The 18910-nt window shown below is 39.2% G+C and overlaps 1 protein-coding gene across 25 annotated transcripts in view; it reads right to left on the bottom strand.

The window, feature by feature from the left end:
• Positions 1 to 18910, bottom strand: part of Gphn (gephyrin) — a 416220-nt gene that overhangs the window by 189321 nt on the left and 207989 nt on the right. For all 25 annotated transcript variants that reach the window (XM_060387712.1, XM_060387715.1, XM_060387716.1 and 22 more), the window contains 2 exons: positions 4840 to 4906; positions 333 to 605 (listed from right to left, as the gene is read on the bottom strand). In XM_060387712.1, coding sequence (XP_060243695.1) covers positions 333 to 605; positions 4840 to 4906 — 340 coding nt within the window. The remainder of the gene's footprint in view (positions 1 to 332; positions 606 to 4839; positions 4907 to 18910) is intronic.

Raw genomic sequence — 18910 nt, 5'->3', positions numbered from 1 at the left:
AATCTGTGAAGTTTTGATGTTCTCAATACACAATCATTGTATATTTACTAAAAATGGCAACTTTGAAAAGTTCTTAAATGTCACATTATACAATTTATCATTGTAGCTATAGCCTTCTTAGGTAATGGCATATCCTTAGTGCCTTAGAGTACAAACTAACTTCAGTGCTTACAAAGAATATGTACCAGGACAGAGACAGTGAGAGAATCTAATGGATATTCCAGTTCCTTCTCAAGAAGTATTAAACTTACGGGAGGACGGGATGGACAGAGGGATGAATCAGTAATGTATCCATGGGTGTTTCAGACTGTTGTCTTTCTCAGCAGACTTACCTTTGCAGCAATAGCTGCTGCAGTTATATGTGATGAGGAACTATCTTCTGTTGAAGCTACACCACTGTCTTTTTTTTCTTCTTCCTCTTCTTCACACTGAACCCCTTTGTCTTCTGTCTGTTTATGGGGGCTAGTTGTAGGAGGTGGAGAAAGAGGAGGTGGTGGGGAAGGTAAATCTTCAAGTTCATCATGCACCTCCTTTACTTTTACAATGGCATCACGTAAAAGGTCAATGGCATGAGGTAGAGCTGGCAGTATGAACTGAAAGCATTCCTGCCCAGAGACAAAAAGAAATAAAAGTAAGGCTTTTAAACAGACGTATAAAGTGGTGGCAGTAAAATTGATTCTTAATTTTGGACTTGTATTTCCATCCATCTCAAGAATGAGTCATATTCAACACATCTTTTTAATGTGAAATATGAAACAACCACAGTATATAGTATTCTCCATATGTTAAAGATTATGGTGCTTAGATGAATGCACATTATACTTTTAAGTTACAATTCTGATACTTTAGATTCAGTTATACTTTATAAAAAAAGATGAGAAAGGCATTACCATTTTCAAATTTTTTGCTAGAGCAAGACTTGGATCTAACAAACCTCATTAAGGACCAGATTTTTTTTTTTTTTTTTGCTAAGAAGACATCCTATTACCATGAAGTATGACTAGTATAGCCATCACAAAACACTATGCAATAAGTAAAGATAGAAATAAAGTTGTAAAGAGTTGTGAATAGAAATCACTATAATCTTTTCTTCACGTGCCATTACTACCTATAATGCATCCCTGAAAGACAATAGACAAGGAATTATAACCAGAATATAGAGCTAATTATGTCTGGGAAATAGATGGAAGTCTTTCTCTTTTACATTATGGCAACAGCTTAATAAAGTCTAAGAGGTAAAGAAATATCTTTAAAAAAATTAGGAGCATTAATGGCATACCTTGAGGATGCTTAATCTTTTGATAATCTTTGTATGGCTCAATTGTTTTAAAACAATATATAGTAGCCAGGAAGTGGTGGTGCATGCCTTTAATCCCAGGGAGGCAGAGGCAGGCAGACCTCTGTGAGGTTGAGACTAGCCTGGTCTACAGAGCTAGTTCCAAGACAACCAAGGCTACATAGAGAAACCCTGTCCAAACAAATGAAAAGCAGTATATAGTGAATAATGCTATCTTGATGAAACAGAGGTTAGATTTTTTTTGTTGTTGTTGTTCAGCTTCTAGAGACTATCTCCAGACATTAGAATGTCATATCTGGTAAAATATTTTTATTTGCTGGGGATCTTTGACTATCATATACCCTGAAAACTATTGATACAAAAGGCTAAGGTTGGCATTCCTCAACAGCAATTAACTGTATGCATATTGCTATACATCTAGAAAATGTGCATGAGTCAAAGTGAGAAAAGACAATGAAAATTCTTTGGTAGGTAACTCTTATGTACTACCTTATGAAATTTTCTCTTCATAATTTTAGCCCACATCACCTCCACGTGCAAATAATGAACTCACTTTCAATGAGTTCTGTGAATCCTAGTGAATTACTATGTATTTTTAGGACTCACTTGAAGTTTAAGTTGTTACTAGTAAGGCTCATCTTTTGTAATGTTCCATCTTTGCAGGTGGCTGAAGAAGATGAAAACAAATAATTCTTATGTTTTGAACTGCATGATCTTCATAGAGCCTGTGATCTGCCAGCACAACCTATACCTCTGTACTGTATCTCTGCTATATATATATTTTATATATGTAAATATATATATTTAACTCATGAGCAATGTTCAGTGGTATGACTTCATGTTCAGGAACACAAGCTACGAAAACTGACCCACGGAAGACATGGATACATGGAGCATATTGAAATCATTCTGGGAATTTAAGGGTGTGTGTATACTAAAGTAAAATATGTCAATGTCCACCTGAAGAACTTTCTCCTAGTATTAGAAATGAATGGGGATCACATCAAGTTTGGATGCTTAAATTGGCTACATGGGCCAAGAGGTAAGTGGGTATTAAATAGCTACAGCAAAGAATGATGGGATGGGCTAACACATATTCATCTTCCTCCCTCAGGGGCATAAAATGTCAACAATAACTGTTCTCTCTGCCAAAGAGTAAGTCAGAAACCACAGAACCCTATGAGAAGGGAGAAGTTCTACATACAAATGTCAAATTAAGAGTGATATTGGTAACTCCTAAGGATACAAACAGGTTTTAGTATTTTTCTTTCTTTTAAAAATTTTTTTTAAATAAATTACAGCTTATTCACTTTGTTTCTCACCTGTAGTCCCCTCCCTCGTCCCCTGCTAGGGTTTAGCATTTTTCATTCTAGGAATAATACATTGGATAATGGAATAAACACTTCAAACTTTTGTCTTTCTCTTCATAGGGGAAAAGGTATGAAGGGCTCTTATATGCCTTCATAAGTGTCTCATCACAGACCTAGTTGGATTTGTTTACTTCTCTAGGAAAGGGGCATGTGGAAAAAAAAATCATAACTAACTGTTTTTCATTCCAAATGTACCTTTTTCCTCATGACATCTACACTTCCCCCCCCCCCCCAATCTGACACAGTGGCCATAGCAAGGTGGGTGCCAGAACAGAAGACAATTTCTAAGAACCAAAAAGTTAAATATATCTTTAATTTTTTTGGGGGTGTCAGAATTTGCAATGTTTGCTCTTGCCCTTACCACATCTGGACAGGTTAGACTTGACAGCAGATGCTATTATATCACCTAATTGGAGAGACAGTTGACCAGTTCTTTATCTTGTAACCCTGCCTTATGAGCAGGAGTGGACTGAGTGGGAGGTGCTATCAGGCATGCTTCACCTATGCCATGCAAGCCCCATGTGGTTGAGGATAGATACATATGTAGCTAAATATAAAACCATGACTTCCTTAAAACTGTCCTATTTAAAAAATGATTATGTGGTTCTTGAACAAGAATTTTGTAGATGGAAATATGCTGTTGCAACATTAAGGGTTAGACCAATACTAACAATGGTAATGTGAACCTGAATAGTGATTGAACTTTAGGTCTCTACAAAGATGTAAAACTTTGGGTAGGTATACATGAAAGAAGAAGGAATAAAATGAAAGAAGCAGCCAAATGTAGAGGAATTAAAGAAATAAATTATTTAATGAAGAAAACAATTTTATATGAAGTATCAGAAGAGGCTCAAAACAAGATAGGTAATCTTTACTATCACAAGTATAGTGAACACTTGAAATATTAAAGCTATATAGTGCTGATAAGCCTATATACCAATATTTGGAAACTGATAAGCCTGGAAACCTGAGTTCCATCATTCTAGAAGACATTTGGTTATCTGATATGATGATGGAGCAGCTAACTATCACTCCAGTAATTCAGTGTCCTATTTTAATCTAATATCCTTGGAGTTTATTTTTTCAGTTGTACTATTTCTACATTTAGATATGCTGTAATATTGGCACTGTTATTACTATAGCAGTACTGATGTTGTTGGGCAAATATATTTGGAAAGCAAATTAAAGCCTCAAAGTATAACAGTAACAGAAAATGATGGCCAACAGAGAATTGAAAATTGTTTCAGCTAATTTCTGTTATACATTAGTATATGAATGTATCACATAGTACAAACAACAGCAGGTCAACGTGAGAAATTAGTAAATAACAATTAAACTATGAAAACGCACATAATGTGTAGATTACGTGTTTCTCTAAATGTAAACACATTTCTTGTTGCTGCTTGTAAAGCAGGCATATTCTCCCTGATAATATTACTGCATTAAGTGATATAAATGTTAGAATAAATATAACTCTTCAGGTAATGTTGAAGTTTGGTAAAAGGCCTTGGCCAAATGCCAGAGTGTACTGTACCATATGTAGTACAGTATTATCACACAGAAAGAGTCTAGCCTTGCCTTTAGCTACTAGAGGGGACTGTCATGCCTGAGACTGTCCTTGTTCGCCAGAGATCAGATTGCTACAAGATCGCTTAAGAATGTCAATTACCATGCAGGTTTGGGCGTACTTTGGTATTGCTTTGCCTCTAAAAGATATTGGAGACTAAGGGGATAAGAACTAAGATTAAGCCACGAAGACAGTGTATAGTAAGTTAGAGTGAATAAAGAAATACAGAAACAAACACAACATAACATCTCAAAGTAAATTCTGTGATTGGCAATATTTTATTTGCATTGTCAATGCCAGGAGAGTAACAAATTCCTAAATACACAGAAAGAAGACAATGTAAGCTCTGCATCTGGTGTGTTTACTGGATTCCAATGCCCTTCTCCTGCCTCATTTTAATTTGTATTCTTTCCTTCTATAACCCATAACTGTACAAATATAAAGTGGAATTAAGTTCTATGGCTATTTCAAATGAATTATGAAATTTGAGGGTGCTTTTGGGAATATCTTGAGTCTGTGGTTAGTATTAGCAGTGACCAGCTTTGTGGTATATTCAGCTCTTTGGATGTACATTCATTAAACCATATAATGTCAAGAATGCTTACCTGAGATCCTTTCTTGCTACCAGGTAGGTTAATTATCAGAGTTTTCCCCCTTATTCCACACACTGGTCTGAAAAAAAAGGGAGAGTAAACTGAACAATTAATTGCAACAAATGACAATAGTACTGTTTTATTTGAGAACAACTATTATAGGAATAAAATGCTACAGTAAGAGATAATCATTTTTTATACAAATTGGACAATCTGACCGATATTTTTACAATAGTGGTTAGAATACTGGGTTAGAAAAATGTACAGAACATGGACTCAGAATAAAGTAGCTATTTTAAAGAAACATTAGCCTTTTACAACTGCCTTTTTGTTTAATTTTAGCTTTTACAAATTGCAAAGGTTCAAGGGCACAGTGTATTAATATGTCTAATGTAGAATTGTCTCCTGAGCCAAAAATTGTCATTAGATCAGATGTTTATACAAAGCCTTTTGCTTTGTACAATGTTACGTAAAATTAGTTATAAAAGTGCTTTTGTTTCTAATAAAAGAATATCAGTCATATGTAATTGTTGACTACATCTGCACAAGATAAAAGAAAATTCTAAACCTTGTTTGTTCAGAACCACTATAATGTATGGAACTTTATCAGATGCTTTTCTGGGAGTTTGCTGTGATGTTGTGTCCCAGTTACATCAGAAGCTACACTTGTAAAGTCTTATCAATATGACCCAAATGTGAACCCGAACATAGATGAACCAACAAATGTGCCAAACTGCATGAGGAAAAGTCCCTAAGGCCTGAATCCTACACAAAGACCTCTAGACAAATGGATAAAGGTGGGAGTAGGAGAGATGGCTCTCCCCAGGGAAGAATATACTGACTGGTTGTTTAGCAAAATGGTTAACCCTGTAAACATATATACAAGTAACATTATATGGATCCACACACACATATACATATATTAATGCAACAACAATTGATGAAAAATAGTCAATGAATTTGAAGAAAAGCTGAGGTGGGGATATATGGGAGAGTTTGAAAAAAGAGAAAGGAAGGAGAAATGTTGTAATTAAAATACAGTTTCAGCTGGGAGGTGATGCAGGCCTTTAATCCCAGAACTCAGGAAGCAGAGGCAGGTGGATCTCTGTGAATAAGGAACCAATCTATTCTACCTAGCAAGTTTTAGGACAGAAAATAAATTATGTAGGAATAAACCTAACCAAGAACGTGAAGGACCTCCAAATAATTCTGCACTGGTACAGGACAGATAAAAATGCTATAGTTTTCTTAGCTCCTCATTGATCAAGGAAAAATGCTTCTATACACTCTACAAAGCTCTTCCAGCTTCAAGCTTCAGAAACGCAGACTCTTTCCAGAACTGGAAGGGAAGGATTATTAGTTAACCTTTGGCATTTTATAGAAGACAAAATAAGTTAAGAACACTTAAATGGCTCTCTCAAAATGAAAGAAGTAACGTGCTGGTTATTTTTTCTTTTGTCAAATTAACACAAGCTTGAATCATTGAGAAGAAGATACATTAAATGAGAAATGAGACAGTCTGTACACAAGTCTGTGGGGCATGTTTTGATTAATGATTGTTGTGGAAGAGTCCAGCCCAATGTGGGTCATGCAAACCTAACAGGTGGTAGAGGGTTATATAGGAAGGTCTCTGCTTTAGTTCCTCCTTTGCCTTGCCTTGATGATGGACTATAACCTATAAGTTCAAATAAAATCTTTCATTTCCTCTCCCCCACAAAAAGAAAATGAAGTTTATATTCCCAACAGCAATGGAGAAGGGTTTCCCTGTCTCTACATCCTCTCCAGCATGTGTAGTCACTTGAGTTTTTTTTTTTTTTTTTTTTATCTTAGCCATTCTGATGGTGTAAGGTGAAATCTCAGGGTCATTTTGATTTGCATCTCTCTGATGGCTAAGAATCTGCCATTCTGTATTTCTCTACAGAGAGGTCTCTGTTTAGCTCCGTACCCCATTTTTAAATTGGATTGCTTGATTTATTGCTTTTTAACTTTAGTTCTTTATACATTCTGGATATTAGCCCTCTGTCAGATATAGGGTTGGTGAACATACTTTCCCAGTCTGTAGACTGTTGTTTTGTTCTGATGACAGTATCCTTTGCTTTACAGAAGCTTTTTTGTTTCATAAGTCCTATTTATTGATTGTCGATCTTAGAGCCTGTGCCGTTGGTGTTCTGTTCAGGAAGTTGTCTCCCGTGCCAATGAGTTCTAGGCTCTTCCCCACTTTTTCTTCTAACAGGTTTAGTGTATCTGGTTTTATCTTGAGGTCATTGATCCACTTGGACTTTAGTTTTGTGCAGGGTGATAAATATGGATCTATTTTCATTTTTCTACATGTAGACATCCAGTTAGACCAGCACCATTTATTGAAGATGCTTATTTTTTCTATTGAATGGTTTTGGCTTCTTTGTCAAAAATCAAGTATTCATAGGTATGTGGGTTTATTTCTGGGTCTTCTAGACTCTGCCTAGCAGTTTATCAAGGCAGATGCTGAGACTCATAACCAAACCTTGGGCAGAGTGTAGGGAATCATATGAAAGAAGGGGGAGTTAGTATGACCTGGAGAGGACAGGAGCTCCACAGGGACCAAATATATCTGGGCATAGGGGATTTTTATGAGACTGATTCTCCAACCTAGGACCATGTATGAATATAACCTAGAAACCCTGCTCGGATGTAGCCCATGGTAGCTCAGTATCCAAGTGAGTACCCTAGTAAGGGGAACAGGGACTATTTCTGACATGAACTCAATGGTGGGCTCTTTGACCTCCCCCCCTCCCCGAGAGAGGAGCAGCCTTGCTAGGCCACAGAGGAGGATACTGAAGCCAGTCCTGAAGAGACCTGATAAGCTAGGGTCAGATGGAAGGTGAGGACGACCTCCCCTATAAGTGGACTTGGAAAGAGGCAGGGAGAAGATAAGGAAGGGAGGGTGGGACTGGGAGGGGTTGAGGGAGGGGGCTACAGCTGGGATACAAAGTAAATAACCTGTGATTAATATAAAAAATAAAAATTAGACCAGGAGAACACTGCACCTAAGAAACAGGAAAACATTTTCTGTGCAGCAACCAAGAGACTGAACTTTGGGCCCTAAAATAACAGCGATCGTGTTTCCCAGGTGAGAGGAAATCCCCACGGCGTGGGAATCAGGTGGGTCCAAGCTCAGGCCACCCAGCCAGAACCGGAAAGAGATCCCGAGTCGCACAGGCACTAGGTCCCCAGACCAGATCCACACGCCTGCGTGTCCTGATCACCTTCCAGGCTGATCGGTGGGTACAAAAACACCAGAGACGGGGAGTCCCAGTCCCGAGCAAAACCCACAGGGAAGGAAAGCAGCGGGACTGGCCATGGGTCACCTAGTCTTTCCCTGGAAAAAGTCTCGCAGACCGCGGGTACCTGCCGCCATCACTGAACTGGCTTCCTGCCGCCAGCACGGAGTGGCAGCGCCCAGCTCTCTAGGACAGACGGAGCTGCATGCCCTAGTACAACAGAGACAGGGAGTTCCTGTCAGGAGAGGGCCCCACAGGGAAAGAAGGAAACAGTACTGACTTGGGATACCCAGGCTTTACCTGGGGAAAGTCTCTCACAGACCGGCGGGTACAAGCCCCATCACGGAACTGGCCCCAGGCCGGAAGCACAAAGAGTAGTTGGGTACCCAGCTCCTGCAGACTAGCAGGCAGGCGCACTTGCTGCCAGCCCAGAGACCTGCTTTGTACCAACTATTCCTCACAGACAGAACTGTGTGCCCCAGGACACCAGAGACTTGGTGTCACTGTCTGGAGAAATCCTCACAGGGAACTAAGCAAAGGGGACGGACTTAGGCCACCCAGTGTATCCATGGAAAAGGTCCCGCAGACTGGCCCAACCCAGGGACCTGCTGTGCAAGAGATAGACTGCTGTTACCAGGAGAGCAGTACTCACCTGCCACAGATTACTGCTTGGGTACTGGGGCACAGAGCCTTAGACCTTCAAAAGCCCGGGATCCCCGAGATCAACCCCCAGATACTGCTCCACGGGGCAACCACTTATCCCTAACAAAACTGACCAAACCATGGGACACACAGGTTACAGCAGCAGATCACTAAATTCACAGGAAGAAACTGGGCAGCTGTCTTCAGGACTTCTCCTGGTGAGAGGAGAGCCCTCTCAACTAATAAGAACCACAGTTACCATTCAGGTCTCTATGCCTGAGGTGAGCAGCAGCAACTCCTGAAAAACACCAGCCATCAAGTGACTATACCCAAAAAGCTGAGAAGGCTTCCTTCAGAAAAAAACAACTTCCTACCAAAGGAATTCTCTCCACCACAGGATTCCAGGAAAAACTAGAAACCAACTTCAAAAACCTAAGATAACCCAATGGGTAGAGGCCAGCATAAAAGTTCAACCAACAAAAGCCAGAGCAATACGGCATCTCCAGAACCCAGTTATACAGGGACAGGTAGCCCTAGACACCCCAGCATAATTGAAGTGCAAGAAGAGGACCTAGCATCTATGATCATGAAGAAGATAACAGAGGAAACAAATAAAATGTGTAAAGAAATAGAGGAATTTAGAAACAAACAGTTTATAGCCATCCTTAAAGAAATAGAGGAAGTTGCAGCCAAACAGTTAGTGGCCTATAGAGAGAAAATGCTTAAATCAGCCATTGAAGCAGGACAGTCTCCCCAAGCATGGTTGGCTACCATAAAAAGCCAAAATGTTACGCTCAGGATGCGAGGCTAAGCACTGCACTCAGGGTCAGCCGCTTTGGACCCAGAGAAGAGCATGTCTGATTGCATGCGGGTTGATGCCCCAGGTCCCGCCTCTGAGAAAAAGGTATCGGATGGGTCTGATGTTCTTTGGGTGGATGACTCCTAAATAAACATCAGTACAAAGTCCCAATTTATTTCTAATATCAGAGATCAGACCTCTACTCTTGCCTGATGCGTCCAAAAGGAAAAGGGGGAACTGTAGAGAGCTGTGGAATGCTGTGCCTTAAAGATGGAGCTGGTTTCTGCCTTCCACCTTCCCGATGGTGAGTGCTCTCTGTCACAAACAACTCCACATTTGGCTAAGGCTGAGGATCTGGCTTGCTTCCATGTATGTGGACCTATCTGCATTGCCCACGTGGCATGCTGAGTTTGGCTACCCAGAGGCTATTTAAAGTGGGCTGGCTTTCCCCAGGGTCAGATGATTGTTCAAGGTTCCTGAATAAACTGCATTGAAAAAAAAATCACTGAATGAAATAAAAGAAAAAGAGGATTGTTCAAACAAACAGCTGAGGGAATTGATGGAAAAACAGGAAAATACAGTCAGACAAGTGAAGGAAATCAACAAAATGGCTCAAGACCTGAAGATAGAATTGGAAAACTTAAAGAAAACACAAATGGAGGAAATTGTGGAAAGAAAGAACTTAGGGAAGAAAACAGGAACCACAGAGGTTAGCATAACCAATAGACTACAAGAGATGGAAGAAAGAATCTCAGGTGTAGAAGATACAATGGAAGAAATAGATGTATCTGTCAAAGAAAATGTTAAATCTAAATAATTCCTGACACAGACCATCCAAGAATTTAAAGACATCATAAAAAGACAAAACCTAAGAATAATAGGTGTAGGGGAAAAAGAAGATTCCCTGCTCCAAGGATCAGAAAATATCTTCAACAAAATCATTGAAGAAAATTTCCCCAACTTAAAGGAGAGACCAGTAAGAATTCAAGAAGCCTACAGAACACCCAATAAATTAGACCAGAAAAGAAAATCCTCCCGCCACATAATAATCAAAACAGTAAGTATACAGAACAAAGAAAAGATACTAAAAGCTGCAAGGGTTTTAAAAAGGCCAAGTAACATATAATGGCAAACCCATTAGAATCACACCTGACTTCTCAACAGAGACTATGAAAGCCAGAAGGGCCTGGACAGATATCATGCAAACCCTAAGCGAACACAGATGTCAGCCGAGACTACTATACCCAGCAAAACTCTCAGTCTTCATAGACGGAGAAAACAAGATATTCAATGACAAAAATAAATTTCAACAATACCTACACACAAATTCAACGTTACAGAAGACACTAGAAGGGAAAATACAACCCAAGAAACTAGCTACTTTCAAGAAAACACAGGAAATAATTAACCTCACTACAGTAAAACAAAAAGCAACCAAACACACAACCTTATGACCACAGGCAACATCAAAATCAAAGGATCTAACAGCTACTGGACATTAATCTCTCTCAACATCAATGGACTCAATTCTCCAATAAAAAGACACACACTAACAGAATGGATGTGCAAACAAAACCCAGCAATCTGTTGCATACAAGAAACTCACCTAAGTCACAAAGATAGACGTTGCCTGAGGGTAAACGGTTGAAAGACCGTTTTCCAAGCAAATGGACCCAAGAAGGAAGCAGGAGTAGCCATTCTAATATGTGATAAAATAGACTTTCAACCAAAATTAATCAAAAGAGATGGGGAAAACTCCAACAAGAAGACATCACAATCCTGAACATCTATGCCCCAAATACAAGGGCATCCATATTTGTAAAAGAGACATTGATAAAATTTAGACCACACATAGATCCCCACACATTAATAGTAGGAGACTTCAACACCCCACTCTCAACAAAGGACAGGTCAACAAAACAGAAATTAAACAAAGAAACAATGTCTGTAACAGAGGTCATGAATTAAATGGACCTGACAGACATTTACCGAACCTTACACCCAAACACAAAAGAATTTACCTTCTTCTCAGCACCTTATGGAAGCTTCTCCAAAATGGACTATATGGTTGGTCACAAAGCAAGCCTCAACAGATACAAGAAGACTGAAATAATTGTTTGTATCCTATCTGATCACCATGGAATAAAGCTGGACCTCAACAACAACAGAAATAACAAAAAGCCTAAAAACACATGAAAACTAAACAACTTGCTACTAAATGACAGCTGCGTCAGGGAAGAAATAAAGAAAGAAATTAAAGTCTTCCTAGAATTCAATGAAAATGAAGACACAACATACCCGAACTTGTGGGACACAATGAAAGCAGTGCTAAGAGGAAAGTTCATAGCACTAAGTGCCTTCAAGAAGAAATTCGAGACAGCTCATTCAAGCAACTTAATGGCTCATCTAAAAACCCTAATCAAACTCAGGGCTGAAATCAATAAATTAGAAACAAATAAAACAATTCAAAGAACCAATGAAACCAAGAGCTGGTTCTTTGAGAAAATCAACAAGATAGACAAACCTTTAGCCAAGCTAACTAAAAGGCAGAGAGACACCACCCAAATCAACAAAATCAGAAATCAAAAGGGGGACATAACTACAGACACTGAGGAAATCCAAACAATCATTAGGACTTACTTCAAAAGTCTATATGTCACAAGATATGAAAACCTAAATGAAATGGACAATTTTCTTGATCGATTCGACTTACCAAAGCTGAATCAGGACCAGGTAAATCAATTAAATAGTCCTATTTCCTCCAAGGAAATAGAAGCAGTAATTGAAATTCTCCCATCCAAAAAAAGCCCAGGACCAGATGGTTTCAGTGCAGAATTCTACCACACCTTCAAAGAAGAGCTAACTCCAGTTCTCTTCAAACTATTCCACAAAATAGAAACAGAAGGAACATTACCAAACTCATTCTATGAAGCCACAGTCACCTTGATACCTAAACCACACAAGGACCCAACAAAGAAAGAGAATTTCAGGCCAATCTCCCTTATGAACATTGATGCAAAAATACTCAACAAAATACTTGGAAACCGAATACAAGAATACATCAAAGATATCATCCACTATGACCAAGTAGGCTTCATCCCAGGTATGCAGGGGTGGTTCAATATACAGAAATCCATCAATGTAATCCACAATATTAACAAACTGAAAGAAAAAAAAACACATGATAATCTCCCTAGATGCTGAAAAAGCATTTGACAAAATCCAACATCCACTCATGTTTAAAGTACTGGAGAGATCAGGAATACAAGGCACATATCTAAACATAGTAAAGGTGATATACAGCAACCCTATAGCCAACATCAAACTCAATGGAGAGAAATTTAAAGCAATTCCACTGAAATCAGGGACAAGGCTGCCCATTCTCTCCATATCTCTTCAACATAGTTCTAGAAGTCCTGGCTAGAGCAATAAGACAGTTGAAGGAGATCAAGGGGATACAAATTGGAAAAGAAGATGTCAAATTATCACTATTTGCAGATGATATGATAGTATACGTGAGTGACCCCAAAAACTTTACCAGGGAACTCCTACAGCTGATAAACACCTTCAGCAATGTGGCTGGATACAAAATTAATTAAAAAAATCAGTAGCCCTCCTATAGACAAAAGACAAAAGGGCTGAGAGAGAAATTAGGGAAACAACACCCTTCAAAATAGCCACAAATGACATAAAGTACCTTGGAGTAACCCTAACCAAGCAAATCAAAGACTTGTATGAAAAAATTTCAAGTCTCTGAAGAAAGAATTAGAAGAAGATATCAGAAGATGGAAAGATCTCCCATGCTCATGACTTGGCAGGATTAACATAGTAAAAATGACCATCTTACCAAAAGCAATCTACAGATTCAATGCAATTCCCATCAAATTACCAACACAATTCTTTACAGACCTGGAAAGAAAAATTCTCAACTTCATATGGAATAACAAGAAACCCAGAATTGCTAAAACAATCCTCTACAATAAAAGATCTTCTGGGGGTATCTCTATCCCTGATCTTAAGCTGTACTATAAAGCAACAGTAATAAAAACTGCATGGTACTGGCACAGAAACAGAATGGTGGATCAATGGAATGGAACAGAGGACCCAGAGATAAACCCACACACTTATGGACACCTGATCTTTGATAAAGATGCCAAAACCATACAATGGAGAAAATACAGCATCTTCAACAAATGGTGCTAGTCCAACTGGATGTCTACATGTAGAAAAATGAAAATAGATCCATTCTTATCACCCTGCACAAAACTAAAGTCCAAGCGGATCAAAAACCTCAAGATAAAACCAGACACATTAAATCGGTTAGAAAAAAAAGTGGAGAAGAGCCTAGAACTCATTGGCACAGGAGACAACTTCCTGAACAGAACACCAACAGCACAGGCTCTAAGAGCAACAATCAGTAAATGGGACCTCATGAAGCTGAAAAGCTTCTGTAAATCAAAGGATACTGTCATCAAAACAAAATGACTGCCTACAGATTGGGAAAGAATCTCCACCAACCCTCTATCTGATAAAGGACTAATATCCAGTATATATAAAGAACTAAAGAAGCTGAAAAGCAGCAAAGCAAGTAATCCAATTAAAAAATGGGGAACAGAGCTAAACAGAGAATTCTCTGTAGAGGAATATCGAATGGCAGAGAAACACTTAAAGAAATGCTCAACCTCATTAGCCATCAGGGAAATGCAAATCAAAACGACCCTGAGATTTCACCTTACACCCATCAGAATGGCCAAGATAAAAAACTCAAGTGACAACACATGCTGGAGAGGTTGTGGAGAAAGGGGAACCCTCCTCCACTGCTGGTGGGAATGTAAACTTGTACAACCACTCTGGAAATCAATCTGGTGCTTTCTCAGACAATTAGGAATAGCGCTTCCTCAAGACCCAGCCATACCACTCCTAGGCATATATCCAAAAGAGGCTCAAGTACACAAAAAGGACATTTGCTCAACCATGTTTGTGGCAGCTTTATTTGTAATAGCCAGAAGCTGGAAACAGCCCAGATGCCCCTCAACTGAAGAATGGATGCAGAAATTGTGGTACATCTACACAATGGAGTATTACTCAGCAATGAAAAATAAGAAAATCATGAAATTTGTAGGTAAATGGTGGGACCTAGAAAGGATCATCCTGAGTGAGCTGTCCCAGAAGCAGAAAGACACACAGGGTATATACTCACTCATATAGACATAACATAGTATAGACCTACTACAAACTGTACATCTAAAGAAACTAAGCAAGAAAGAGGACCCTGACTAAAATGCTCAATCCCCATCCTGAAAGGCAGAGGATGGACATCAGAAGATGAAGAAAACAGGAAACAACCTAGGAACCACAGAGGGCCTCTGAAAGCCTCTGCCCTGCAGACAATCAAAGCAGACGCTGAAACTTATGGCCAACTGTTGGGCAGAGTGCATGCAATCTTATGTAAGAAGTGGGAAATAGTATGAGCTGAAGAGGACGGGAACCACACAAGGAGAGCAACAGAACCAGAAAAGTTAAACACAGAACTTCCCAGAGACTCATACTCCAACCAAGGACTATTCATGGAGATAACCTAGAACCCCTGCACAGATGTAGCACATGATAGTTCAGTGTCTAAGTGGGTTACATAGTAATGGGAAGAGGGACTGCCTCTGTTATGAACTGATTGGCCTGCTCTTTGATCACCTCCCCCTAAGGGGGTAGCAGCCTTACCAGGCCACAGAAGATGACAATGCAGCCCCTCCTGATGTGATCTGATAGACTAAGATCAGAAGGAAGGAGAGGAGGACCTCCCCTATCAGTGGACTTGGGGAGGGGCATGCATGAGGAAGGGGGAGAAAGGGTGGGATTGGGAGGAGTGGAGGGAGGGGCTTATGGGGGAATACAAATTGAATAAAGTGTAATTAATAGTAAATAAATAAATAAAATAAAAATTATATTAAAAAAGAAAATGAAGGACCTCTACAATGAAACTCTAAACCTCTGAAGAAAATGAATGACAAAAGAAAATGGAAAGATACCCATGCTCATGCATTCATAGAATTAACATTGTGAAAATGACCATTCTACTAAAAGCTATTTGCAGAGTCAATACAATTTCAATCAAAACCCCTATCTCATTCTTTGCAGAAGTATAAAACAACAACAGTGATATCCTAAATTCATATGGAACCACAAAGGCTCTGGATAGCCACAATAATCCTGAGCAAAAAGAATAATGCTGGCGGAAATACAATTCCAGATCTTAGGATATATTACAGAGCCACAGTAATAAAAACAATATGGTATTCATACAAACGACATTCAGACCAATGGAATAATATCAAAGGTAAATATCAATTTAAGCCACTTAATATTTGACAAAGACTCCAAGCAGATACTGGAGAAAAGAATGTCTGCAACAAATGGTGCTGGAAAACTGCATGACTGAATGCAGAATGAAATTAGACCTATATCAATCATCTTGCACAAAAACTAACCCCAAATGAATCAAAGTCCTAAACCTGAAACCCTGAAACAGACAGAGAAAAACACAGGCAGACATGAAAACAGTGTAGGTAAACATTTCCTGAATAAAAATCCCATTTGCCCAAGAATCTAGGCCAGGAATTAAAAAAAGTGAAACACTTGAAACAAAAAGCTTCTGTATGGCAAAAGAAAAAAGATCAACTGGGTAAAGAGGAGCCCACATAATCGTCACTAGGTAAGTATCTGACAGAGGTTTATTATCCACAACATTAAAAACAAAACAAAACAACAACAAAAAAAAACAGAGTAAAACAACAACAACAAAATCCAAATAAATAAATAAATGAGACATTCAACAAATGGGCCTGTGATCTGAATAGAGTTTTCAAAAGTAAAAAAATAAAATGGCTAAGAAATATCTCAAAATGTGTTTATCATCTCTAGAACTTATTGGAGGCTCCTAGCTTCAAATCTTCAAACACGAGTACACAGGCGGTAATAATTACAGAAACCAGCAAATTAAAATGGGAACACTGCCATGATAGGGGGCGTGGGAGTGGGCAGTATAGAGAGGGTATGGCAAGGTACAAGTCATCTGATCAGGGAGATGAGAAAACGGAGACTCCTAGGGAGTAGGTAGATGCAGGATACAAGTGATCTGATAGGGGAGATTAAAAGGGGGTGCCCTAGGGAAGTTGGAGGAAGGTAATATAGGAGAAGGAGGGAGGTGGGAATAATTACAGTAGAAATATCTGACAAAACCACAAAGAATCTATAATGCATGTAATTAAATTCAGTACACACACACACACACACACACACACACACACACACACACCTCATTCTGTAGAATAGGCTGGCCTCAAACTCAGAGATCTACCTGTCTCTACCTCCTGAGTATTGGGATTAAAGTTGTATAACTCCCACTGGGCCACACACATAGTTTTCATTAACTTTTCTCATCTAGGCTGATGGTGCTTCTTCCAAGTCAAAAACTACCGAACAAAAACCTTAATACCAGACAAAGGAGCCCTCTTGAGTTGGTCAGGGCTGTCTAAGAAACTTCCAAAACAGTCTGTTGATGTTGTCCCTGGTGCCCCTAGAGGCAGAAGTAAATCCTACTGCTCGAGGCACCAGGCACTTTCCGAAACAGGTCTCAGACACCCCTGAGCTGAACCTGAGTTGAATACCCCCTTTCTGAGGACTAGAATTCACAATAGCAGGAGGCACCAAGTAAGCTTCCAAATGAGGGACTCAATCAATAGTCCTACTCAGCTATGATTCCACACCAACGACCAAAATGACATAATAACTCTGTGGGTGCAGTAGTGGTACACATACCCTTAGGGTAACCAACGAACAGCTCTGTAATTGGATTTAAAACCTGCTCAACAAAAGAGATACCATGCCTGTTAAAAGAAACCTAGCTATATACTCAGTGCTAGTAAAAATCATGGTTACTGGAAGACAATCTACAAGCACTAATTTACTAACCTAGTATGATCTAATAACAATCTAAATACATTTGTCCTAATTTTCACAGGTAATGGTAGTCTTCATCCTCATCATCCTTCTCTTTGCAACAGATGGAGACCATTACAGAAAACCAGAACCAAACGAATTGTAGCTTTTTGGGAGCCCAGTTGCAAAGGATGCATCTTACAAAATACTCCTATACCTAAGACGCAGGAAATGATGTGAAAGAGGGTGTGAAAAAACTAAGAGTCAGAGGATCAGGGAGTTTGCTGTGAGATTGGGATTCCTTCCAATATTAGAGGCTATGTCCATAAAGTCTCACCATGACCACTCAAAAGTTTGCTTACACTGATGAACCTGCCAAACTGGACTGAAATGGTCATGAAGACTCAAGCCTACAAAAAACTACAGGTAACTGAAGAAAGCCAGAGCAGGAGAGGTGATCGTATCTTCCTCAAAGAAGAGTACACTAACTGGCTGTCTAGTGCCCTTCAGGTCACCCCTGAAAGTAAACCTACAAGTAACATTACATGGAATGAAGTAATTATGTTTAGGAATATATATGTATATACAAATAAACATATGTGTGCAATAACAATGAAAAAGAGACTATGAATTTGAAGGTGTGTAGGAAGTGGTATATGTGAAGGTTTGGAGAGAGGAAAGGGGAGAGAAAATACTATAAATTAACTTATAATCTCATTTTTTTAAAGTTAAGACCCTTTCCCTCCTTCTATTTGGTTTTAATTTATTTAACAAAGCATATAGATGCTCTTACTAGAACATGCCACATTGCTTTCTTAGAATTTGTATACTTAAAATTCTTTGCGATGTAAAATTATGAGTTTTGACGCATGTCTACTGCCATAGTTTAACTGCTGTAGCATTGAGGCAGGACAGAAACGCACAAATATTATAGATAGCAGAAAAGAGAGAGAAGCCTGCTACTTTAGACACTGATTAAAATCTCTCACCAGCTGAGAAGCAAGAATCATCGAACAATTAGCAACTATTTTCAAGACTGCTGATATACAGTTAATATTCCTTTTAAAGATATTCCATTTTTTTTATTAATTACACTTTATTCACTTTGTATCCCCCTGTAGCTCTCTCCCTCCTCCCCTCCCAATCTCTCCCTTCCTCTCCCTTCTCCACACATGCCCCTTCTCCCAAGTCCACTGGTAGGGGAGGTCTTCTTTTCCTTCCTTCTTATCCTAGTCTGTTAGGTCTCATCAGGAGTGGCTGCATTGTCTTCCTCTGTGCCCTGGTAAGGCTGCTCCCCCCTCAAGAAGAGGAGATCAAAGAGCAGGCCAATCAGTTCATGTCAGAGACAGTCCCTGTTCCCATTACTATGGAACCCACTTGGAGACTGAACTGCCATGGGCTACATTTGTATAGGGATTCTGGGTTATCTCCATGCATGCTACATGGT

Source organism: Meriones unguiculatus, chromosome 7 (assembly GCF_030254825.1).
Source record: "Meriones unguiculatus strain TT.TT164.6M chromosome 7, Bangor_MerUng_6.1, whole genome shotgun sequence".
Classification (NCBI taxonomy): Eukaryota; Metazoa; Chordata; class Mammalia; order Rodentia; family Muridae; genus Meriones; species Meriones unguiculatus.
Note: the sequence above shows the minus strand (reverse complement) of the source record. Positions and strands in the feature narration are given on the sequence as shown.